At 58.4% G+C, this 25,088-nt stretch overlaps 1 protein-coding gene across 2 annotated transcripts in view; it reads left to right on the top strand.

Moving 5' to 3' along the window:
- Positions 1-781: 781 nt before the first annotated feature.
- Positions 782-25,088, top strand: part of PKP1 (plakophilin 1) — a 48,541-nt gene continuing 24,234 nt past the window's right edge. Inside the window, exons 1-2 of one of the 2 annotated variants that reach the window (XM_044762722.2) lie at positions 782-1,284; positions 11,230-11,336. In XM_044762722.2, coding sequence (XP_044618657.1) covers positions 1,083-1,284; positions 11,230-11,336 — 309 coding nt within the window. In that variant the 5' untranslated portion in view covers positions 782-1,082. The remainder of the gene's footprint in view (positions 1,285-11,229; positions 11,337-25,088) is intronic. The other variant, XM_044762721.2, reaches the window with a different exon arrangement.

Here is a 25,088-nt window from a genome sequence, read left to right as displayed (position 1 = left end):
AAGGCTCTGCCACAGGGATTTCAAATACCAGCAGGGTCACCCATGGTGGACAGGCTTCAACGCAGTGTCCAGACTAAGACAGACTAGGAAGAAGGACCTGGCCGCCCACTCCCCAAAAAAATTGGTGGTGAAAACCCTGTGAATGGCAGTGGAGCTCTGTCTGATAGAGCAAGGAAGGGGAGAGGATGGCACAGAAGGACAGGGCAGGGCTCTGTCCACAGCGTCGCTGGGATCAGATCAACTCATGGGCACTAACCAAAAAGAAAGCATGGGCCAGGCATCTGTTTTAGGGGCTAAGTCTGGAGTTTCAGAGAGGACCCACTGCTCACATGGCCTTTTCCCCTGGCAGACCCACGCATGACAGGTGCCCTGCTTGGTGGTTTTGCATCTCGTCTGTCCTGGGTGTGGGCTTCATGCCCCCACCCCACTCCCTGTAGATTGGAAGCTGCCTTAGAGCAAGTGGGTTGATCCATAAAATCAAGCGCTCCCTCTGGACAGAGGCTGTGCTCCTGCTGTCATCCTGGGAGCCCCCACCGACAGGGCTGGTCTCCTCCATGACGCCAGGACAGAGGGGGACGGGGCATCTGGCTGTCCTGGGGCCCCGTCAAGAAAGAAAGACTCCTTTTTTTCCTAGAGAGAAGTCTGTCTCGGTTCCCAAGGCGAGCACATACTTTCCCCGTGAGCGAGCAGGGACAGGACCGAGGGGCGTCTCCCGGGGCCTCGCCTCCTGCAAGTCTCGGGGAGAAGGAAGGAAGAGAGAAAGGAAGAGCGGCAGGAGGAGGCCGGCCGGCCCACCCCCGGCCCTCGCGGCCCTGCCCCCAGGAGCACGGGCCCTGCAGCCCGCAGCCAGCGCGGGGGGTGGCGCAGGGCAGGGCGGTATATCCAGCCTGACGGAGGGCGGGCCGCGCCAGTGCCGCGGAGGGACAGCCGGGCGGAGGCGCCAGGAGCAGCAGCCGGCCCCGCGCGCGGACCCCTCGCTCTATGGCCATAGGCAGCCGCTGAAGCGCCCCGAGCCCGCTCCGCCGCCGCCCGCACCCCGCGCCGCCCCGCTCGCCCCGGCCGGCCCGCGCGCCTCCGCCGCCATGAACCCCTCGCCGCTCAAGACCGCCTTGGCCTACGAATGCTTCCAGGACCAGGACAACTCGACGCTGGCCCTGCCGTCGGACCAAAAGATGAAGACGGGCACGTCGGGCCGGCAGCGCGTGCAGGAGCAGGTCATGATGACTGTCAAGCGGCAGAAGTCCAAGTCCTCCCAGTCGTCCACCCTGAGCCACTCCAACCGAGGTAAACGTTCCGTGCGCCCCGCTCCGGAGCGCCGCGGCCGCCGGCGGCCACCGAGGGGCGCGCGTCCCGGGGCTGCAGGGAGGCGAGCGGGTGCCGGCGCGAGGCAGGGTCTGCGCGGAGCTCCGCCCGGTGGAGCCGCGGCCCCCCGACAGGCGCGCGGCTCCAGGAGCTCAGGGTGTGCTCACGGCCGGCTCGCCGCGGGACACCGCCGGGAGCGTCCCTCCAGCGCGCCGAGCCGTTCTCGGCCCCAGGGCTCTCTCTTCCCCATCCTGCTCGGGCCACAGCCCCCGTATCATGCTCTGTCCCACCTCCCCTGGGGGTCGCGGCCCTGGGCTCGCCTGGTGGCCACCCTCACCCACCCCATCGTCCCCTGGGCTTCGCGTGCCACTGCGCCTTCAGGAGGCAGCGTGGGCCCAGGCCGGCGGGATCCTGGTCCAGGTGGGGCCAGAGCATGGCTGCCGGGCCGAGGAGGGAGTTACTGAGACCCGGGTGGGGCTCAGGGCGGCGCTGTGGGACAGGAAGGTGGCACAGGGAGAAGGAGAGCCCTTGGAACTCGCAGCACCTTAGCGGGAGCCTCAGGCCTGGAAGAGGCAAGTCTGGCTGGAAGGTCACCCCAGGGCAGTGTGTTCCCTGAGGACCAGGAAGGGGCCCTGGGCTGTGCGATGCCCTCTTTCCCCAGTGGCTAATGCAGAGGCTTCTTTCTCACCGGCTTTTGCCTGCTCTGCTCGTCTTAAGCAGGACTAAGTGTCTTAGGGGACAACCGGGAATGAGGTGGCAGGGTTGGGAATCCCACCTGGCCCCCTGCTGAGCCCTCCTGTGGGCACTTGTCCAATGTCAGTGCCAGGCAGACCAGCCACCTGCCCCCACCCACCCACTATTAGGTCCTTTAAGGGGAGGTTAGGAGAAAGGGACAGGACCCCAACATTCAAAGAGGAAGGTACCATATCCGACACGGGCTTTTGTGGAGAACTTTTAGACCAAATCCTTTAATACAAAAGCTTCCCAGTAAGAATTACACACAAATTAGTGAACCTTCTGTTTATTTATCTAAATTTAGTAAAATGCTAAGAAAGACTCTGAAGATGGCAGACCAGTACAGGTCAACCAAGATTTATGGATGGAGTCCAGCCCCCTGAAAGAGTTAGGGAGACAGAGGAGTTAGGAGACCTGGGAGACAGACCCCTGCCCGTCTCCCACCGCACATGCATGCACACCAGCTCACACTGTCTACCTCTGGCCACTACTCTGTCTCTCTGTCTCTCTGCTCTCTCTTTCAGTCTCTCTCTGTCTCTGTCTCGTTCCTGAGTGGCCCCTGAGTAGAGCTGAGGGAGAGAAAATGGCTGGATCAGGACTGCCCTGCACCCCAAGCCCGGAGGCCTTTTTGGCTCTGTGCGCTCTTTGCTCCGGTCCCGGCCGCTCGCCCCTCTCCTGCCAGGTTTCCACCGGAGCATTCGCCTCCTTCCCTCGTATTCCGTGCCTTGGTAGATGCCTACTAGCATTTTTCAGAAGCAGCTTTGGGATGACAAAGTTCCCCCATTTCTGGCCACAACTCAAACCAACCCACTCCTTCTCTGCACAAGACACACGTGTCTCCATCTCCGCTCCCGGCCTGAGCTCCAGGCTCACAGCTCTGGAAAATTAGACCAGCCCTGAGTGCCCAAACACTTTGTCTCCCCCTGACCTGTGGGGACACCAGCTGAGTGTCCGTCATCACAGAGAGCTCTGTTTCTGGCCCTGCCCTTTGTGGATGAAATCCATCTAGGGGTCTCCTTCCTTTCCTCTCCGTTCTCCACCCCGAGGTCCTCAGGGGGCTTCCACCAGGTGAGGGCTGACTCTGATGGCTGCTGCAGACCTCTCCAGAAGTGGGGGTTCTCCCAGGACTGACCGTGTGGGTGTGTCCCCTCTACCCTCAGCCCTGGCGAGATGCCTACCTGGCCAGTTTCCCCGGCGGCATCCTGGCTGGGAGGGGTGGTTAGGGCACTTGGAGCTGGTGTTTCTGGTTTGTCTGGCTCTGTTTTCATCAGATCCCCTCCTCTTCATCAGAAGGGCCTGCCCAAGCTTTCCCTGTTTGATGCTGGTCTCCTCTGCTCGCTCGGCTCCCTCTTTCTGGTGTTGGTTGACATCCCGTGCATCTGCTCTGGTTCCCGGGAGGGGCGAGTGGGCAGCTGTGCAAGGACCATAACCCGGGCCATCTCCTTCGCCCCCCCGGACAGATTCTAACTCTCCTTCCGTCTCCTCCTATAGACAAGAGTCAGATTCTCTGGAGTCTTTGGTTCTCCTGGGCCCTGAATCCCATCCAGGACTCTCTAGTTAGGAACTCCTGCCCTAAAGAAGGCCAGCCACACCCCACAGGTTGCCTGGCAGAGTAGCTGCCGCTCCATGTACCTGGTGAAGGGAACGGGCCACCGCGGTCCTCAGAGACCTCCCCGTGAGGGTCCTCCTCCGTGCTGTCAGCAAGGGGGCATTGAGCCACCCAGGGCTGGAGGAAGGAGCTCCGTGGAAGGAGCCTGGCACCAAATGCCCGTCTTGTCTGTATCCTCCCTGAACCTCAGCAGATGAGACGGATGCCCCACCCTGGTCAGGCAGTCCCCGGGGAGGGCGGGGGGTCTCAGGAGCCTGGAGACCCCACAGAAGGAGGGTGCTCTGAACCTGCCTTCCTATCTGGATCTTTTCTTGAACTGGCTCCAAAGGATCACTCCCCGTGTTCACAGAGGGCCCCTGTGTGCATTGGGGTGTCATCTCAGACTGTGTGGGGTGCAAGGGGGACCCAGGGGTATGGGCCGCTGGGCCAAAGATCTTTGCTGGGGACTCTTGGCTCCCCAAGGGTGGGCAAGTCCCTGCAGGGCTGATGGTGAGCTGCCTGTGGGGGTACAGGGCTGTCACAGCGGGTGTCCAGCCTACGGCGAAACACTTCTCCATGGTCAGGCTCTTGCTCACTTTGCCTGGACTCTCTTCTCAAGGCTTCCTCTAAACCTCGCTTGATCCCGCTCCCCTCCCCCACCCCCGTATACGAAGTTTGGTGACTCCGGCCTCCTTGCTCTTCTCACTGCTCACCCGGGGAAACCCATCCTGCACAGTGTCGCTCGCCGGCTTTGCCTGCGATCTTCACCCTCAGCCTTGGGCCTAAAGTCTTCCTCCTCCCTTCTTCTCAGAGGTACCATTTCCCATCCAATATGGCCAAACCCGTGTTTCTCCCTGGTCAGAGATGCGGATGGGCACACTGTGCCAGGGCAGGGGCGTCTGGCCCCTCACGGGGGGGAGGGGGCTGCTGCTCAAGGGCCCCCTGCAGGCAGCTGGTGTGCGTTGCCCCGTGTTCACAGGGGACGGTCCCCTCTTGGGACCCACCTTTGCGGGTTCCTCTGTGTCAGCGTCGTGCTGGTCTCAGCAGGAACCTCTGCCTGAGGGAGCTTCTGCTCACTCCGCTATCTTGAAATCCTGTGCTGTCCTGACCGCAGACGGAGAGCCGACACCACTTCTGGGTTGTTTTCTCGGGATCGAAGCGGGGATGGGCGATGGTAAAGGTACCCATGCTGTACCTCGTCCCAGCAGCGAAACAGACACTCACACTGCCAACGAACCGATTCTCGTTTCTCTACGATGTCTCTTGGCTTGAAGCTGAGGTTTTAGCTAGAGTTTCCATCGGCTTGTTACAGCACGTGCAAAAATGCTGAGTGTTCCAGGCTGTTCCACAGCAGATGCCGTTTCCCTGGATCCTGCTCCTTTGCGAAGCTCATTGGCAGAGATTTAAAAAAAGCCCCCCCCCCAAAAAAAAGCCTCTCCCCACACACCAAGCTGTAAATATCAGTAAGCCGGTCGTTCCAAGTTGAAAAGTTTGGGAACTACTTCTGCAGTGGGTCTGAGCCCTCGAAGGGGAGTAACGTTTGAACAAAATAAAATACAACGTTAGCTGTCCCCGTGAAGTTCTCTACAGGCACACATCTACACACGCATGCATGCCCACACCCATGCACGCATGTCCACATGCATGCACGCACCCCACCTTGCAGCTTGTGTACGGCCAGAGAACAGCCTGCTGAGGAGACTAGAATCCTATCTGATGTAGTGCCGACTGGCCTGTGGTCCTGGGCAAGTCGCTGCCTCCCTGTGCCTCTGCCACTGTAAGACGTGGGTTAGACCGCCTCCCCAGTGCTTTGTGATGGGGATGCTGTTTGGAAATAGATTATAGAGCTCCCAGCTCTGCAAACTACGCCCCACACCGCCTGCAGCTGCCCTGTGAGAGACGTGGCACCATCCCTCAAGCCATGTCCTCCAGTTTCCCTCGTGTAAACATACCCATCCACCCAAAACATCTTTGGATCCACTGGTCTCAAACCTGGCTGCCCAGTGGAATCAGCTGGGAATTTTAAAAAATGCGAGTGCCTGGGTCCCACCCGCAGAGACTCTGAGTGAGTTAGCATAGCGGACAGCGTGGCATCAGGACTTTGCAAAGCTGCCGGCCCTTCTGAAGCGCGGCAAAGTTCCAGAGCCGTCATCCTGGTTCCCGTCCTTTGCTCACACGTGGACCCAGCGTGAGGATCACTGTCGTGTGCACACATCTCTCACGCACATGCATTCATGGGCACACTCGCGCTCACACGTACACTCACACACATGGAAAGGCACCTGATGTAGTCCTTGCTGGTGATGATTTTCTGCTCTGGACCCCTCCAGTGCCTGCATCCTCTCTGGCCGTGTCCACACTCACCCACTGCCCTGACCCCACAGATGCTCCTGGCTTCTGCCCAGTCCTTAGGTTTAATGGTGGCCACGAGCAGATCATCAGAAACAGAACAGGGTTCCCTTGGAGCCAGGCTTGAACGGGTTCCAGCAGAGCCCAAGGGAGCCACGTGTGCTGTGAAGGAGAAGAGAGGACGTGGGCTGTGCAGCCCAGTTTATTTCGGCATTTCTGTTCTGTGCACGTGCCCAGAAAAAAAGCCAGCATCACCCCAAAGTGCCCTGCAAGGTTGTCCTGAACTCCTCGCCCACTCGGGCTTGTGGAAGCCCCAGGACAGGGAGGCACACCTGTGGTGCTCCCAGCCAGCCTGGGCAGAGGGGACCAGAGGATGCTCCCTCCGGCCACCTGAACCATCCACAGACACAGCTCCGGCCCACGCTCGGACGTCTCAGAGGGAGGCTGTCTCCAAGGGTCTCCTGGCAGTTCTTGTCCTTTTCTCACTTGAATTCCTCCTACTGTGGGCCTAGCCTCACACGGGGAAGAGATGTCAGGGGGTGAAGCGAAGGCATCTTCAAGGCTGGAAGATAAAGCATTTCCTTTCTCGAGCTTTTTGTGCTGAAGAACAGATGGGCTTTGCTTAAGGACAGAAGAAGCTAGAAGAGACAACGGCCTCCGGGAGAGAAAGAATCGGCAATAGACAGACCTCGAGCTGCTTGCCCCGTGACAAGCCCTCCTGACTAGCAAGGGAGAGGGGTCCGGGGGAGGGCGGAATGGAGGAAAAGGCTTCCAGGTGACCTCTGCCCCGCGGGCAGCCTGTTGGTTAGGCAGGCCCGTGAGCCCTGAGCCTTCTCCCTGTGGAACCGGCTTGGGAGGGGATGGGGGCCCAGTGGAAGCAGGATTCCTTTCTTCAGGGAGTTCCCGGCCTGACTGGGGAGACCCAGGGCCTGTTCTCTGGGAGAGGGGTCCATGGCTGTGCACCCACACACGCCCGTGCTTAGTGTGCAGAAGCCACGCTCAAGGAACACACCGGCCAGCACAGAATGCGTCGAGCCGTGGGACAGAGTGCTGACGTGGTTGCGCTGGAGGGTTAGGAGCGCCTGGAGCTGGGTGCGGTCATCTCTGGGAGAAGCCGCCTTTTGTGCAAGGTTTTAAATGCAGGGAGAGGGTTTGGCTGAGAAGAAGAGCAAGAATGTTTCAGGTGCCGAGGGTGTGACCTCTTTAAAGCTGGGAGGTGGGGGAGGATGAGTCATCTCTGGGAAGGTTGGCCTCTCCCCATCAGAGAGAGAACTCCACGTCTCCTGACAAAGGAGCTGCCTCCTCCATTTTCTCAGCTCCTGTAGGTGAGAAAGCTTGGGCGGCCCTATGACACAACACACAATCAGGCATCGTCTGAGGCACCAAAGGGCAGCGGCATCCAGGGATGCTGAGCGTCTGCGTGGTGGAGTTTCTGCGATGGCTCTACACCGTGAAACACTGACACACGATGGGACAGGCTGTGGGGACAGAGCAGCTGGTGTGGCTCATGCACTGGAGAATGCAATGTACTCTCGGAGACATTTGCTCCTTGACCTTGAGATCCTGTAGGTGGGCACATGCCTCCTGGGGACCCCGCACAGGTTGGGCCGGCAGTAGCTTCATGGAGAAGCCGCCATCTTTGCTCATGGCCAATGGACCCTTCTGAAGGGGACAGTAGGATGCACACGCTCAGCTGGGAGGGTGGGGATGAGGCTGTAGGGGAGCTGGGTGCTCGAGTCATCTCTAGTTCCTACCCCTCCTCAAGGATCCTCCTCAAGGAGGCAGCCTTGGGTGTGCTGGAGCCTCACGCAGCTCCTCTCTCTCCCTGGTTGACCCGATGCACCAAGGACCTTTCTGGGTGGGAGGAGGGCCTGACTGAGCAGAGTTCAGGGACCCTCGTCCCGTTCTGCTTTTATGGGGCCATTGAGCCTCAAGGCCGCAGGCCCCGGAGCACCCTTACCGAGAAGATCAGGCATGGGAGAAGAACTGGTCAGCTAAAACGGCCAGCTCACTCCGCGTAGGCCCAGCCCCATGTGAACAGTGCCTATGCCCAAGACTCCAGGGGGAGAAGAGTTGTGATTCTGGCTTCAGGGAGCGCCCGAAGCCCACACTGGCAGAGCCTGGCACACGCGTGATGGAGAGCCGACTGCAGCTGGCCATGGCCTTGTGCTGGGAAGGCCTGGCAGGTGCTGGAAACCAGCACAGCCCGTCAGGAAAGGCTCCCTCGAAGTGAGTTCCTGAGAAGTCGGGGACCAGGTGGAGTGGTGAAAGCCGTCAGGTCCATCCCCGTTACTCCCATTGAGAAGCCCCATGTTCTCGCAGTTGAACTTGACTTTCAGAGGGTAGCACTTACCAGTAGGACACCCCAAGGTCAAGAGAGGGAAAATTCACCTCTGTTGTGGGAGCAGAGCTCCCCTCCCACTTGCACCCCTTTGGTTACCAGGCACACTGCAAGGGGTGCCTTCACATGTGTCACGTCTCTGGACTCCTCCCCTCCCACGCAGCCTTGGCCCCAGGTGCAGCCACCTTCTGCCGGAGAGGCAGTGCTGGCTAGTGTGATGGCAGCCTCATTCTCACAAGGAAGCCACGCAAAGCAGCTTAAGGTGGGGATCGGGTGGTCTGACCCCCGATTGCAGATAGGTCTTAGGGGGTGTCTTCAAGAACTGCCTGGAAGGGTCTGGAGGGCTTGGCCCAACCAGAAGTGAGAGTGACAGCCCATGCTTGTGATCATCGGAGTCCCCACTGGGACGCGGGGACTGGCTTTGAGAATCATAGGGCATTCCACAGGTTGTCTTGTCCACTCCTTGCCTCCATGGCAGAGAGCTCCCCACCTGTCGCATGGAGAAGAGGATGTGAGAGGGTAGCGGGCAGACGCGGGGCGTGGAGGGAGCAGAAGCTTCTTCTGATGACGGAGAGGGCAAGTGACATCACTGCTGACAGATTCCCTCTGGAGAAGGGGCGGTGGCCCCGTGGGAACCTGCCCTCCTCAGAGCCTCATCCTCGCAGGAGACCTCCCTGGGGCTCCCAGAACTCTGTATCTGTCACCGCCCCGTATTTTCCACATGAAAGCAGCTGGCTGACCCACTCCTGCCCTTTGGTGAGAAATCCCTGCCCACGGAGAAAGAGACAAGTGAAGTCTGGCCGAGCCCTGGAAGGGATGACGAAGTGGGCTGGATCGAGGGGAGGCAGACATGAACTGGCAGTTGGCTGCCCAGGGTCCAGGCTGCGGCCCCATCTCCCGGGAGAGCTAGTTCTGGGCATCTGAGCCCACGAGATGGCCCCCAGTTCCTCCTGACAGAGGCAGCCTTTCAACAGGGGCCGCTTCTGAAACAGGGAGCTTGGAGAAAGTGGGAGGTTCGGCGGAGTCCCTTCAGGAGTCAGGGATGGGGCTGAGCCTGTCAGGGACGGGGTCGCCCCCGGCAGAACCCTGAGGCAGGCAGCAAAGAGGTGGTGGAGTTGCCTTTGATGTCTGCCCTTCCTCCTGGTATGCTGAGCCCCATCTCTAGTAAAGAGGAATCTGGCTTCTCCAAATGCCATCAGGCGTGTGTCACAATAATCACACAGCCACAGAACATCAGAGCTGTATGGGAGTGGCCGTGTATGGAGGCCAGCCCCTTCTTTTTACAGAAGAGGTAACTGAGGCCCCGAGAGAGCCAGTGAGTTGCCCAAATGCCAGAGCCAGGACCCGTTTGAACCCCTCCAGCCTCCAGCAATCGTCTCTGCCACAGCCGATGGACCAGTGGCCAGTTGGTCCTCCGTGATGGGGGTACAGGGAATCGGGGGCAGTGCTCCCTCCTGTGAGCTACAGGGTGGTCACCTGGCATGGGACCAGGAAGGTGGCACCAGGCAGGGACACCTGCTGTGTTCCGACACTGTCCGTCTGCTGTCCTTCCACTCCTGTCTCGGGTGTTCCGGTCCCCTGGGAAGGCTCGGGAGGCTGCGTGGGTGTGGAGATGCTGACAAGCTAAGTTAGCCAGGAGGGAGCACCCCGAACCCTTCCCCAGACAGGGCTCTGTGCTGGAGCCTGCCCCCCCGCAGGGGAAAAGCGGGGCTCATCCCCCCGAAGGCTCTCATGGGAGCCCACTTTCCCTTCTTCCCGGAGGCCATCATTTGGCTAGAGTCGGGGGCAAGCCTTGCCCTGGACGGCCAGGCCATGGAGCCACAGCTTGCCCCTCGTGCGGCTCCCCCTGTGGCGACTGGAACACCAGGAGGGATGTGAGTCGGGGTATGGACAGCAGGAGGAGAGTGCCTCGGGCAGGGCTGGTCAGAGAAGGCTTCCTGGAGGGGATGCGGTCTGGAGCTTGGCTTTGGAAGATGGGCGACATTCGATGGTGATGGCTGAGGAGGGGCCAGACTCGGCACATGGCAGCGTGTGAGCAAGGCTTGGGCGGGTCACTGTCAGCCACGTTCAAGGACAGTAGGACAGTGGACAGATCAGCTTTCACGGAGATGCGGTGACTTCTAGGGCCCCCTGCCATCTGATGAAGGGGAGAGGAGAGGGGTGGCCCAACGGGGAGCCCAAAATCCAGTCCTGCTTTCTGCAATTCAAAGCCACTTGTCTACTAATAACCCTAATGACACTGTGCCGTCCCGCGGAGCCTGTCATTTGTGGGTCTCCAAGCACCCCGAAAACATTAATTAATCCTCCCAGGGGCCTTTGAGGTTGACGCTCCCCCTTCACCAGCTGGAGCGCCTGGGAGATGAAGGACGGGGCAGAGGGTCACCTCGTCACTGGAAGGGGCCGGGCTGAGCTTGGCAGCCAGAGTCCTGCCCCGAATTGGACCCTGGTCGGCCGCCACCGCTCTGTGGCCCTGACCTTGGGGCTCTGGACCTGGGATGTCAAGATCCTGCCTGTCTTCCCCCAGTGGGAAGCTTATCCTGGTGAGACGTGGAGTCATGATGCCCTGGAACGGAGCGGCCATGCTCCTAAGTCCCCCGGGCCAACTCCTGCCGTGTAGGTGTCAACCTGCCCCAAGCCTTGGGGAGACATCACGTCCGCAGGAAGGGGCCGGCCGAGACTCTCCGAGCCCGTCCCTGCGGCATCTGCCAGGGCCCTTCCCTCGGCCCCGGCTGTGGGGGAGGTGGGGTAGAGGGAGATGGCAAACAATGGCGTCTTCCCCATCCTCCTCCTCCGGGAGCTCAGACCTGGCTCCTCCTCGGGGCGCAGTGGACCCGGAGGCAGAGGCGATGTCCTGGGGAGGAGGGCAGGCAGAGAGCGTGGCCGTGCTGTCCTAACCCTGTGCCTTTGCCTGCAGGCTCCCTGTACGACGGCCTGGCCGACGGTTACAACAGCTACGGGGCCAGCGGCCGCAGCAGCTACTATTCCAAGTTCCAGGCCGGGAATGGCTCCTGGGGGTATCCGGTAAGAAATGCTTCCGTTCTACAAGAACTGGGGTGTGCGTGGGGAGGGTTTGGGGTTTATGGGAGAGCAAACCGGCCCCGGGCGCTGAGAGGAGCGATGTGAGGTGGAAAAGGGCCGCTTGGGTCCACGAGGCGAGGCCGCCAACTCCAACCAGGTCCGTTGCGTGGCCATCATTTCACAGATGGCCCTGAGTGCAGCCTCCTGTTGGGCTGGTTGGATTTTTCTGAATGTCTCAGAAGAGAACATTTTAGAAAAAGCACAAAGAAAAGAGCATCTTTCAAACAACAAAATCCGTTTCCCAGTATGTCTGATTGGATCATGGATTTGAGAGAAGTGTGAATTCCTGGGGTCCACTTGTGGATTAATTTAGACGTTTCTAGGAAAATCCTGAAAGGACCTCTCTCTTCGGTTTGTGCTGAGGACCTCGGAGGGGGCTCTAGAAGGCCCCGCGGGGCCAGGAGAGCACGTCACTGCTGTGACTCTTGAGTAAGAGGGTGAATGCAGAGTGGAGCGTTGCTAGAGTTTTAGAATTGGACAAACCTGGGTCAGATTCTAGCTCTGCTACTCGGCTGAGCCTGTGAGCCCGGGCGAGATGGTCTGCCTATGGGCCTCAGTTTCCTCACGTGTAAAAGGGACATGACACAGTCTGCCTGGTGGGGTTATTGTCAGGATTCGATGAAATAGTGTGCATGAAAAAAAAGCCTGATTATAGTCCTTCTTAAAATGATTTTTTAAGTTCACATGGTCGAGAATATTCCAGGTCCTTTACTCCAGGCTCCATCACCTTCTTTCTAAGTGCTCTCAGCCACCACACCCGTCCATCCTCACTGAACAAGTGTTTACTGAGCTCTCACTCTGCACCGAGTGTGTGGGAGATGCCGTCACCCGCACCAGCCCGGGCAGGAGCTGTCTTCTCTATCTTGGGCGATCGGGCTCCATGACACCCAAGTTTCTCCCAGTCCCCCAATTCTATGCCTTTCTTTACTTTTGCCGATTTCAACGTTCGCCTGGATTGTTCTTGGGAATTCTTTCCGGCGGCCCTTGAGATATTGCACTTTTCCCTGCGAACCGGGGGTGCTGTCCTCTTGGGGGTCCCGGATTTCAGCAGCTGTTGCTCACAGATGTCACCCCTGACGGGGGGGTCCTGTGCAAGGCAGAGGCGGGGTGGGTATGAGTCGGGTATTCCTGTGTCGTTGGATTTCTCTTTCTTGCCTGTTACAGGTTAGGGCTGGGGGGGAAGAATCAACTAGTTTTGCTGAAAATTTACCCCCCTCCCTCCTTTCTGGTTCTTGATGTCCACTGATACCCTGAGTGCCACATAAACACAGTTGATGGAGCCCGACCGGCTGGCAGGTCAGGCACAGATGAGAATCAAGGGTTTTGACACGAAGAGCGAGGGCCAGACAGAATCAGAGAAGGCGCCTGAGTGATGCAGTGTGAAGGAGGAGGCGAGACCCGGGAAGGCGGGTCCCTGCCCGGCTCCTCATCGCAGCAGTCCATGCATAGTGACGCTGACGGTGCCGATGGGACTGGCTCTACACACAGCATGCCCCCAAGTCAGAGCTCGGAAGCCTTGGCTTCTAGTCCTGGTTCTGCCCCTCTCTGGCTCTGTGACTTTAGATAAACCCCTCAACCTCTCTGGGCATCAGTTTTCTCATCTGTAAAATGGGAATGATGACCCCTGTGTGTTTACTCCACAGACAGGTTGATACCATGTTCCACTAGCTGTGGAGTCTTATCAAATGGCAGGGCGGGGTTGTTATGCGTGGAAATCTGTAACCAAGAGCTGTAAAGGCACTCGTTTAGAGGTGTTTCTTTAAAAAAGTGTCTCCATCGGGCCCACGTTGAGCCTTTCTCCAGGTTAATTAACTCAGTCCTCAGCCATCTCACCCGCTCCCAACGCCCCCACCCCTGCCTGGGCCGACTTTCCGACAACCAGTGAAATGCCTTGTCTTCCTGCCCCCCCGAGGCCCAGCCCTGCTCGCCCTTCATCTCCGCTGGGCCTTCAGACGTGACTCACATCGGGGGAGCTGCTGGGGCGGGTCCCGTCTCCTCTCCGCTCGGGAGAGGCTCTGGGAACAGCGAAGGGCTGAGCACACACAAGGATTTGGCAGAGGGAGGGGGCGAGGGATGGCAGGAGTGGAGTAACTGATACGGCAGCCAGGCGTGTAATCAGCAAGGACGGGCGCCCCCCGGGCAGGGGCGGGGCTGAGGGAGGAAGGCAGGGAAAGTGAGCAGAGACCCATCTGCCGCTCGGCTCTCCCGGGACAGGGCGGCTGGCACAGGACTACTTAGCGCCTCCATCTGCTGACACCAAGACGGCGGCAGGGGCAGGGGTTGGGGGACAGAGTGTGGCTCCCCTCACCCTGGTCAGCAGGTTTCAGGGGCCGGCCCGGTGGCGCAGCAGTTAAGTGCACACGTTCTGCTTTGGTGGCCCGGGGTTCGCCGGTTAGGATCCCTGGTGCGGACATGGCACCACTTGGCACACCATGCTGTGGTAGGCGTCCCACATATAAAGTAGAGGAAGATGGGCACGGATGTTAGCTCAGGGCCAGTCTTCCTCAGCAAAAAAAAGAGGAGGATTGGCAGTGGATGTTAGCTCAGGGCTAATCTTCCTCAAAAAAATAAATTAAAATTAAAATTAAATAAAATAAAAATTCAGGAGCTTCTAAAAGCGGCTGGAGGACCATTTCCCCTAGGTCAGCCCTCTGTATTGAGCAGCTGGGGGCCAGGACCCCAGACGAAGAGGGTCTTTGCCCTCAGTGAGCTCACAGAGGCCACAGACAGATCGAACACAGGAATTAGTGGCCACTCTGTGGCATTCCACCGGTGCTGCCCTTACTCAGATGTTTCTAGAACATTTTTTTAAGCACAGTTGTCATCAGTGTCACTTTTGGGGCCGTATAAGAAAATCAGTCTCATTTATTGATTGTCGGGACCTGCGTTTGGCCAGAAAGGAGGTGAAGCACTTCCAGCAGCTCACCCCAGTTCCAGACGTCAAATCGCCCTCAAATAACAAGGATTTGTCACCACTGAGTGTGTATTTTATTTAAATATGGAAAAGGCCTAAAAGCAGTGCCAGAAACAACGTTCTGAAAAGGTTTAAAAAGTAGTGGTGTTACCTCGCGGTTTAACCTTATATATATTCTACATCAGCAGTGGCCATCTAATTTTTCAATATACATATAGATCATCATACCACGTATAATCTATGATCACTTATGTCACAAATTAAGAAAGTTGAATATAGAGAATCTGGTAATAAGTAGAACCTAAAACAGAGTTAGTCTGACAAACAAAAAGCATGAAGGGCATAAGGAAAAGGAAAAATTAGTCCAAAGATGAGCTGGCCCCGTGGCCTCATGGTTAAGTTTGGTGTGCTCCTCTTTAGTGGCCCAGATTCAGTTCCCAGGTGTAAACCTACACTACTCGTTGGTGGCCATGCTGTGGCAGCAACCCACGTACAAAACAGAGGAAGATTGGCACAGATGTTAGATCAGGAACGATGTTTCTCAAGCAAAAAGAGGAAGGTTGGCAACAGGTGTTAGCTCAGAACAAATCTTCCTCAGCAAAAAAAAAAAAAAAAAGTCCAAAGAAAGTCATTGGCCCATTGGCCCAGTCACTTCTCCACTCTCTGCTGGACATTCCAGCTGGACACATACCTGCTGGATGACAGTGTGGAGCCCCAGAGCCCCACGGGCTGCAGGGAGAGGGAGGAGCGGGGAGAGGGGCTGAGGACCTGGCAGGATTCAGCCCCACTGCCCGACCCCTCAGGTGGGCAGACTCCACCATGCTGCTCACGTTCTCAGAACCAGACTCGAGGAACATTAGAGCCCCAGCGAGGTTTCCATTCCACAGTCGTGGAAACTCAGGCCCAGAGAGGCTAAGTTACTCCTCAGGGGTCACACAGCTGGTTAATGGGACAGCAGACCAGACCCCTGGCCTCCCGACTCCTCACCTAACGGAGTCCTGTTTTCGTTACTCCAGATATTTGCCCGTTTTTGATGGTCATTTTATGGTTTTATGCAATCTCGGCGTTTTAACATCACCGCCGTGTTCTAGGCACTTGCAAGAGACCCACAGGTTTGGATCCCGTGACTTCCTCCCTCCCCTGTCCCCCTCCACGCCTGTTCTTTCCTTGAGGAGTCAGCCGAGCTCAGAAGGGGCAGGAGAGTGGCCCTTTTTGTTCCTTCCTAGATTCAAGCTGGACTCACTCAGCTGTAAGCGTTAACGGGGGTCGGCCGGAGTTGCCAGGCAAAATCCAATATTTGGGACACGCTCGTACTAACAAGTTGTTTATCTGAAATTCAAATGCAACTGGGCATCCTGTACCTTCATTTCCTTACCCGGCACCCCTGGGTGCCAGCATCTTCCCTGTAATGAAACCCAGGCTCCTGAGGTTCCTCTCCCAGGCTGGGCACCGAGCAGAATTGCTGCAGGCTGCAGCCACTGCTGGTGAGAAAACGGAGGCTGTTGGCCCCCTCTTACGGGTCCTCGTAATGGGTCACTTGGGTCCCTTCCTCTGGGTCCGCTGGGGCCAGGATGCAGAGAGTAGAGAGCTGGGGGCACCGGGAGGCACAGCCCTTCTGTCCCAAGGCTGTCGGTGGGCTCCCATCACGCAGGTTTGTCCCAGAGGAAGCTGAGGCAAGTGGGACGAGTCTGATTTCCAGGGAAAGTTTCTGGATTAAGATGGCAGTGTCCTTTTCCATCAGCTCTGTTCTAAGGGTTTCCTACTTTCCAATCAAGACGCACGTCTTGAGCGTTCAGTTCTCCTGGGAGTCGTACCCAGCGAAACGTTCTTTGGTTACGGATTGGTCTAGACCACCCTGCCCAGGATCTGATCCGTAGAAGCCACATGGGCATCGTCAGCAGGAGGTATGGGGCCACCATATTGAATCACTCAGTCACGCTGTTCGAGTCAGCTCAGTGCTCCTGAGGGGCAGGGCCCTCAGGAGGAGCCGGGGAGAATCTCGCCTCTGTCCTGGCTTTGTTCTGTTCCTAGACCCTGTCTCTCCACCGGAACCCGGGACTCACCCGCACATCTTCCTCAGTTGCACTTGCTAACTGACTCGCCAGCGTTTGATTACTTGGTGATCCCACCATGGCAGGGTCTTGTGGACAATGTACTAGCGACTCTCACCGTGAGGAGAACTGGTCCTGCCCCTCAGGCCCGAAGCCCCCCGGGTGAGCCTCTTTTATAGGTGAGAGGGCTAGGTTGCATCAACCTGCCACCGGGGCTGGGAAACCCAAGCGCAGTTGTCTCCCATTAGCCGTGTAGATGAGGCGTCCACAAGGGCAGGGCCCTGGACCCGGGGCTGCCAGAGAGAACAGGGCAGGACTGGTGCCCTTGGAACCACAGAGTTCCCAACCCACAGTCAACACAGTCTGTTCCCAGAAACAACTGGTGGGCCAGGACAAGCGCTGGACTGTGGCCCGGTACCTCAGGTCCCAGCCCAGCGCTGCCCCTTCACTATCTGCGTGACCCCAGGCAGGCTCTTAGCCACGCTGAGCCTCAGCTTGCCCGTCATTGACAGGCGTGAACATTCCTGTTTCAGAGGGCATGGAGGGGTGTGGATGTGACCTGTCAGACCAGCAGTGGGAGGCCTGGCCTCCAGTCTTGGCTGGGCAGCTGGGCGGCTATGCACTGAGGGACCTGGCGCGGCTGTCACCCCTCCAGACCTGTAGCAAGGCAGGGGGGGACCCGATCCCAGCCAAGGTCTCGGGGTTCTGTGTGGCTTGAGAGCTGACTCTGAGTAGCCCCAGTGCTCCGTAGCCAAAGTCTGCATGGTGGTCTCCCTGGGGACAGGGGTAGCTCCACCCGCTGAGACCCCCACTTCAGGCCCATGATGGATAATGGCTATGGCGCTTCTTCTGTGCTTTCTTCTGAGCATCTCCGGGCACCAGGAAAACAGCAGCTAATTAACCCTCAGCACAGGATGGAGAGACCGTAGGACATTGTTTACTTGAGTTTTATGGGGGGGGAACAGGCACGGCAGAAATGGCCCCTCCTAGTCACCACCCTGACTTAACCTGTGCACGACCTCCTCCTCTGCTCCCATTTCTCAGCTGTGAATTCCGCGCTCCAGACGCCCTAGCTGGGTTCTTTGGGTGGTGCCTGCTGGGCCTCTGTCTGTCCGTGAAAAGTCCGGGGGAGGGAAAGACAGAGTGGACACAGGCTCCTTCTCCCGAGCGGGCACGGCTCCTGCTCCAAAAGGAAGCGATTGTTGTGTTTGCCAGCGCAGTGTCCCTGCTGCCAGCTCGTGACTCACTCCCACCCAGCCCTTGGAGATAGGAGGGTCCCACAGGGCCCCAGGCTGCACCCAACAAGAAGAGACAAGGCTCCTACTTGCCGAGGGACAGGACATGCCTGAGAGAGAATGAGGCAAGGGAGTGAGAGCTGGGGCCGGCTCCCAGGGCGCGCCTCCCTGGAGAGAGCAGCGGCCGGCATAGGGCACCTTTTCAGACACATTGTTCGGACCGCAGAGGAGGGGCCCAGGGCAGATGCCGGTGTCTGGGGTGTCCCTGGGGATGGGCCCTCCCGTCCACTGGAGTGGCCCTGCTTTTCCCGAGAGAAGTTCCTGCTCCCTTGGGTTGGAGCCGAATGCGAGCTGCTTCCTTTTGGGCTGATTTTCTCTGCGTGGCTGACTTCAGCCCCTCAGGCAGGCCTGAGGCCCCTCCTCCCGGCTGCGGTCCGGGTGAGCCAGCGAGGGTTCCTTTGAGGCCGTAAGCGCTGGCCCGAGCGCGGGGTTCTCCACCCCTGCCCCGGTGACTGTAGCTGGGACCTCGACCCCCACGGGGCCTCAGTTTATCATCAGCAGGACCAGACAGTTGCTCAGACCATCTCCTTGCAGCTCTGACCTCCACATGCTGTGTCCTTGATGGTGCGGGGAGAGGTCAGAGAATGCCCCCAAATCAGCCCCACGGGCTTGCAAAAAAGGGCATGGTTCCAGTGAGTAGAGGCAGGTGGTATCCACGGGCGGGGCCAGGTAGAGGAAAGCCGGGCGGGCGGGTGCCTGGAGGAGCTGAGCTTGGAATGGGAGTGAAAGGAGAGCAGGGGGCAGAGGAGAGATGCTCCTGGGCGTGGGGCTTGGGCTCACAGGAGCCCCTGGGTCCTCTTCTCTGTTTACAGAGATCAGGCATCACCAGGAGGGCAGCTGGCCGCATGTCGCCAGCTCCAGAGGTCTCGGAAGCTGCTGGCTTTCTGCAACCTCTTCCCTGGGGGAGGGGCACAGAAGCCACGAGGCCCCTCTGAGCCGAGCGAGCACGCTGGCCCACTGCTTCCTCCTGCCCCAGTGAGGAGCACCAGACCCAGAGAGGGCAGACTGTCACGTGTCCCTGTCCTGGCTGTGTGGACCCTTGGCAGGGTGGCGGGGCAGAGGCCAGGCAATATGGTCACCCAAAACTTTCAGGCAGAAATGTCCCTGCCCGGGGACTCAGTGTGGCAGACGTGGAGTTGGTGGGAAGCAATGGGCTTTGCCAGCCCCGGACACGGTGGGCAGCTCAGACGGTCCCCAGGAAGGCGTTCCACCATCCTCACGAGACAGCAGCTGCCTTGGGTTTGACATCTTCCTTTAGCTTAATGGGTCTCCATCAATCCCTTCCCTTCAGTTTGCGTCGAGCTCTGAGTTCCCGGCTGGGCTGGGAGCCAGTGCTGGGGTGGACCTGGGGCCCACTGAGGCAGTGTGAGGCAGGTAATTCTCTGGCCATGAGCGGGAATGCTGTCTTCTCCCAAGAAGGAAGCTTCTGTATGGGTTGGGTTCCATATGGGTTGGCCACTGTTCTCGCCTTCCTCCTCACACATAGACTCAACATAGAGCCTCTGAAACTTGAGAGGGGAGTTTGGAAGAATCAAGGATGGTTGCAAACTTCTTTATTTTGCTCCCGAAGAAAATTAGTAGAGCCTTGTTTTCGGCCCTCTTTTTTTTTTTGCCCTGATAAGACCCAATCTACTCAACCAACCAGTCTTTGCAGTTCTTATACTATAGTCCAAAACAACTAACAGGTCAAACAGCAGAGCATCAGAAAGGATAGAATTCATGCCGAATTTTGCAGCACATGCCATCAGAAAGCCCATCAGCATCCTCGTCTGTAAATGGCGGGATGGGACCAGTGCTAGCCACGGTCCCCAGAGTCCTAGAGGTTTGGGGCCGGGGCCCTCGGGTTCTGGATTAGCAGGCAAGTGGCAGCTTGCAAGGCTGCTCAGGTCCCAGCGCCTTCACCTTACGCTTGCTCTCCCGCGGGAGGAGCTTGGGTCTCCAGGACCGCATCATTTCCCAATCCCCCGGAATTAGTGCAGCATTCTGAACTGACACAAAGTGCTCGTGTTCTCATTTCCTTGGTCTCTGTGAGATCGTAGGCGAACCAGGTATTGTTCTTCCAATTTTATTTGCAGGGCAATCAAGCTACAGAGAAGCGCAGGGGCTTGCCCCGTCCCTCACAGGTGGGGCTTGGCGGAGCTGAGTCCAGAGCCCAATGGGCTTTGCGAGGCGTGGGGGCGGGGGGAGCAGGGGTGAGGAGTGAGAGGAGGAAGCAGGCGCCAAGGGCTGGGAGACGAGTCGGTCACCATCTTCTCTTCTGCCAGGCCCAGCTGCCCGTGCTCCAGAGCCAGGAAGGGGGCACACGACGGAGGGGCGTCAGCACAAAGCCCAGGGGAGATCATCGGGTGCCTCTTTTCTGCTTTGCGAGTTTTCCTTTCGTCGCTGGGCCCAGTGAGACAAAGGCAGCAGCATTTCCCAAGTGGGTGGAAGAGCCGGCCCCGCCCTTCGCTGGGTGAGGCTCAGCGTTCTCCCCGAGGGCCCTGGCATGTCCCTGCAGAGGCCTTCCCACCCCGGAGAGCAAACTCAGCTGAAAAACAGAATCGAGTCAGGTGGTGGAGCAGCGGGGTGCAGAGACGCAGCTGGAGAGCGAAGTAGCTGCAGGGCTGTAGATGGGAGCGCCTCCCCTCCCACCCCCCCAGTGCACAGGGCCGGGCCTGGGAGGGCCTGAAGACTGGGCCGTGAGCTTTGTTCCGAGGCCCTGAGCTAGGCTGGGAAGGAGGCTGTCTGGAACTCCAGCAGGGCTGACCTGTAGACTGCCGAAAGTCCGAAGAGGCCTTATAGGGCACTCCATAGTTGGGGAAACTGAGGCTCTGAGAGGTGAGATGACTCCCCAAGCCTGCCCACCTGGACAGGGAAGAACCAGACTAGAACCCTGATCTTCCAACCCCGAGCCCAGTCCTCCTTGTCACACTGTTATATCATGGAACTCTCGCCACCATGGCAATAGCATCTCGAACTTGGGTCATTTCCATTTTGCTGTCACGATTTTTGTGAAGTCATCACACCAATCCTTACTTATTTACTTTTAGTGGACTCGCTTTTAAATTTCTTTTGAAAGGAAACTTTATATCACTAACTCAAAAGAAAAAGAACAGTATCCTTTGCCGTAAATGAAAGCAAACCATCACATAACCAGTAATAATAAATAGAATGAAAACAAATCATTATTTAATTCCAGCTAGATAATTTTTTTTTTCCCTTTCTGCTCAGAAAGGGAGGTTTGCAAGTGTTAAAGAAACATACTGGCACCAGCCAAGACTTTCTCTGCATGGGAATCAAAGCGGAGAAAGGAAGAGGGGTCTATGTGTTTCTGTGTTAGCCGTTGCTGTGCTCTTAAATGCACTGTTGTCCCCTCACAGCCACAACAGTGCATGTGCCACCATTGGGGGAGATTCTGGGTCATAAGCTTGTCATGCAGGATGATTTTCCCAAAGCCGATCCATGAGAGCAGGGAGAGCTGAGGGCCGAGGAGAAAAGTGACAACGTGGAGCCCCCTCCCTCACCAGGGTGACCAGACTCCTACCTGGCTGCGTACTTTTCTTAATGGAGCATTTCAAGGTGAGGCTTCTGTCTGAGCGTCTACAGCTGTCCGTACTAGTCAAGGGCCCCACAGTGGGCTGAGTTCTGTGGGATTACTCCCGGGAGGCTAAGCTAGAGAGGGCCCATGAGAAATCCCAGGCCTCTGCCACATTTCCTTGCAGCCCTAACCAGCTCTCGGAGGCCCCACAGCGCTGGGGGAAGAGAATCGTGCTGTGGGCGGAAGATCGGAGAGAGTTGGGGCGCTCAGGGCTGGCTAGTGTCCCATCCCTCCCTCCCGCTCCCTCCTGACTGCCCCCAAGGCTTGGAGCAGGGTGGCCCAGCTTCTAGAGCCCAAAGAATTTCCTACCTAATTCCAGGGGACCCCAGGCTTGGCCTCAGCCACCATCTCAACGTGACTCCCCGTTTTCTGTGCCAACATGTACGTGCTCACTGGTGCATTTGGAGCAAGGTCTGGTAGAAGGGGTACCAAGAAGTCACTTTTCCGTGCCTGCCTTCTCATGGCTCTGGCCAGAACAGACCAGTTGTGACTGCTCCTTGCCCGCAGGTGTCCCTTGGGACAGAGGGCCTTCCAGCCCAGGTCTTCGGGCAGGAGAGTCACACAGCTGAGCAGCCACACTCTTCTTTAATGTCTCCAGGGACCTCCTACAATTGGCCAAAAGAGAGCGACAGGCACGTCCCATGTCTGGAATCCCTGGGGGAGGGGGTTTTCTAGGGTTCCGGCCCTCGACTAGCCAGAGATGCTGGCGGTGTTCCTCCAGAGCACCCCCTAATAGCAGGGGCTCTTTGCCATTTAGACGTCATTCGCGTCATTGGACCCTAGGGGCAGAAGGGCTAGAGGACCAACACTGGGAGGGAGGTTGGAGACCTGAGTCCCGGCTCACGGTCAGCCACATCTTAGCTGTGTGGCCTCAGCCCAGCCTCCAGGTCTCTGAGCTTAATCTGCTCACAGAGAGAATGAAAATGCAGCTCTCTGCCCTGACGCTCACAGGCCGGGCGGGAGATGGGGAGCCGTGAGGTTCTAACAGGATGATGAAAGGAGAAGCTTTGTGCAAACTGTAAAGGGCCGGACCCACTAAGGGGTTCTTGGAATATGCTCAAAGAGCTTCCAAGACCTTCCCCACCTGAGTCCACCCCTGGCGAGGTGACGTGTGTCCCGTATGGGCAGGTGTGTGTGTGGGAGCACACAGCCTCGTTTTCCAATGGGGGGAGCCATCACCCCAGCCCTGGAGGGTCACTCCCTGCGTGTGACGTTCTTGGGTGTCTCATCCTCGGGAGTGATTTCCTCCCACTGTTGGTGTCTCCAAGGAGCTCCTTTTTGGGCCAGGTGAGCGTCTACCCCTGGGGATGCTCCCACATCCCTGCCTTTGGCCCTCTTCTTCCGATGGCTGGAAGCACCTCCCAGCCTGGTGCACGGTTCAGGGGCCAGTGGGCCTCCCCCAGAGTTCCCAGCACAGGTTGGGGGCGTCTGGCCCAGTGGGATCTTCTCCTCCCTCAAATAGGCTCTTCCAGGGAGCTGGCACGTCATCCGAGATTCCAGGAGTCATATCACGGTGGGACCCTGTGCGGCCCCTTGCTTTTCCCTCCCCGGGATGAACTGCTGCTGGGACCATGGAGCCGGCCTCTGGGTTTGAAAGCCAGAGCTGTGACCACAGAACGAGGGTCTCTGGAGGGCGGAATGACCATCCCTCTGACCATCTGTGTCCGTGAAAGAGACGTGGCCGAGCTTCATAGCCACTTGGGCTTGTGAGAGACCCGTCTGGAGGGCAGACATGCACCAGGGTCTCCTCTCTAAGATGGAGCAGATGTCTGCATATGAAACCTAAGGTCCTTGATCCCCAAGCCCCTCCTAGGGGCGTCAGGAGCTGAAAAAACCCAGTTCTCAGGGGTGGAGGAGGAGAGGTCCTAGAGAAATCTTCAGAAAATCAGTTTTTCCCACAGTTTAGCAATGGAGCAGGGAGCAGGCCGTGTGGGCAGAGCTGAGGGTGGAGCTGGCACGGCTGGTTCAGAATCAGATGTCATCAAGCACCACCCTCAGCTGGGTGCTGGGGTGCACAGTGCCTTTGTCCCCTGGTCCCCTGTAGCCCCAGGAGCCGCAGTGGACGGTGGGCCTGACCCTGAGAGGCAGACGTGGGGCCCGAGCCCACAAGGGCAAGATTTCACCCTAGAGCCACGGTCTGATCGATGTCAGCTCACAGTTGCTGCCTTCAAAGGCTGTAGGGGACACTCGCTGTTATTAATCGGATCTCTGGCGAAATATGTACTCCCGAGTGAGCATCCAAACTTTTCTTACATTCTAAAAATTCAGGTGATAAAGGATGCCCACCATCCGGCATCGGGCTGCTTCAGATTTCTGTCGTGTCTCTTCTGAGTAGACAGGGAGCTGGTCGTCCACCAGCCATTGTCCTTCGGTTCACAGAGTGGGGGTCCCACGAGGGTAGGCACTGCTGGTCTCAGGGGGCTGGTGATGGAACCGTGGGGGCAGCTCCTCCTGGCCCTCAAGGGCTCCACAGCGGGCGCGCCCACCCCTGCCGCCTCCGAGCCCGACGGCCTTGCTCTTTGCCCAGACGTCCCGGCTTCTGAGCGGTGAGGCCGCTCTGGCCTCCATGTGCCCCACGAAGCTGCATGCCAGGGAAAGAAAGGAGGGCCAGCCTGGGGTGGGACCCCGCTGCTCTGAGCCGGAGAGGGAGCCGTGCCCAGGAGGAGGTCGGGAGCAGCACCCCACGCCCTGAAGTCCCACCTTTGGTGACTCAGGCTCCCTGACATGGTGGGTAATTCAGAACAAGTTTTCTAAAGGATCTGACTCAAACCGCTGAGTAAGCAGCCACCCCATCCCCAGGGGAACCCCCCCACGCCCTGGGGCCCTGAGGGCCCCTCCTGGGCAGCCCTTGCTGGGAGAAGACCTATGCCCTCCAGACCCCCTGGAGGGGGTGGAGCAGAGCTTGTAAAGGCCACTTGCCGCCTGGCTGTGCCCGGTCCTGACCAAAATCCCAGGAAGAGGGGGCTCCCACGGGCACTGAGTGGGGAGCAGCAGAGGCTCGGGGACCCCGTGAAATTGTGTGTGCTCACTCTCTGGAGAAGGGCGTCAGAGGTTATATAGCTGAAGGTGGCCTGTCGGCCGGGTGTGTGACTGGGCAGGGAGGGGCAGGGCGTGTCCCACCCCAGAGCCGGTTTGGCCAGCCCCACCTTGCTGCCAGAAGCTTGGTTTCAAAATGGGCTAATAGCTGGGGCCACAGACACTCTTTTCATCTTGGCCTGCCCGGCACATACCCAGCTCCCAAGGAGCCAGGCAGCTTCCCTCTGGTCAGCCAGGGCTGGAATAGAACTCGCTGGACGCAGCCAACTGGCTGCTGTCGCCCAGGTCAAGGGGTGAAGGGAAGAGTCCTGGACCTGAGCCCGAGCCCAAGCCCCCGCTGGGCGGCCTCCTGGATGGCTTGCCCCATCGGGAATGCCCCACCTTCCGAGCAGCTGACTTGGTCTGCAGTGGCTGCCTGTGCCCATGGTGGCCGAGGGAGCCCCACTGCCAATCAGCAGCCCAGATCTCCGTCCCCAGCACAAATGCCACGGCAACTCCCAGCGCTCCTTTGTACTGGGCGCATGCTGCGAGCCCAGCCCTGTTCCAGGCACAGTAAAGGGCCTCTGCCCTGGAGAGCCTGGGGAAATGGCAGAACCCGACATTAGCTACTAGAGACACCGGGCCCACGGGGGGCTGAGCAGGAGCGGCTCCAGCTCTGAGCACCACCGGTATCTGGGGAAAGGCTTTGGGCTGGGTATGAGCAGGCTGGGTGGGGATCACAGGTTGGAGAAGTGCAGGATTTGTCAGGAGGGGGCCGTCCAAGATGGAGACGCATCTGAGCAGAAGCAGGAGGGCCAGGCGGTGGCTGCAGTCACCGGGCAG

This window comes from Equus asinus, chromosome 30 (assembly GCF_041296235.1).
Source record: "Equus asinus isolate D_3611 breed Donkey chromosome 30, EquAss-T2T_v2, whole genome shotgun sequence".
Classification (NCBI taxonomy): domain Eukaryota; kingdom Metazoa; phylum Chordata; class Mammalia; order Perissodactyla; family Equidae; genus Equus; species Equus asinus.
Note: the sequence above shows the minus strand (reverse complement) of the source record. Positions and strands in the feature narration are given on the sequence as shown.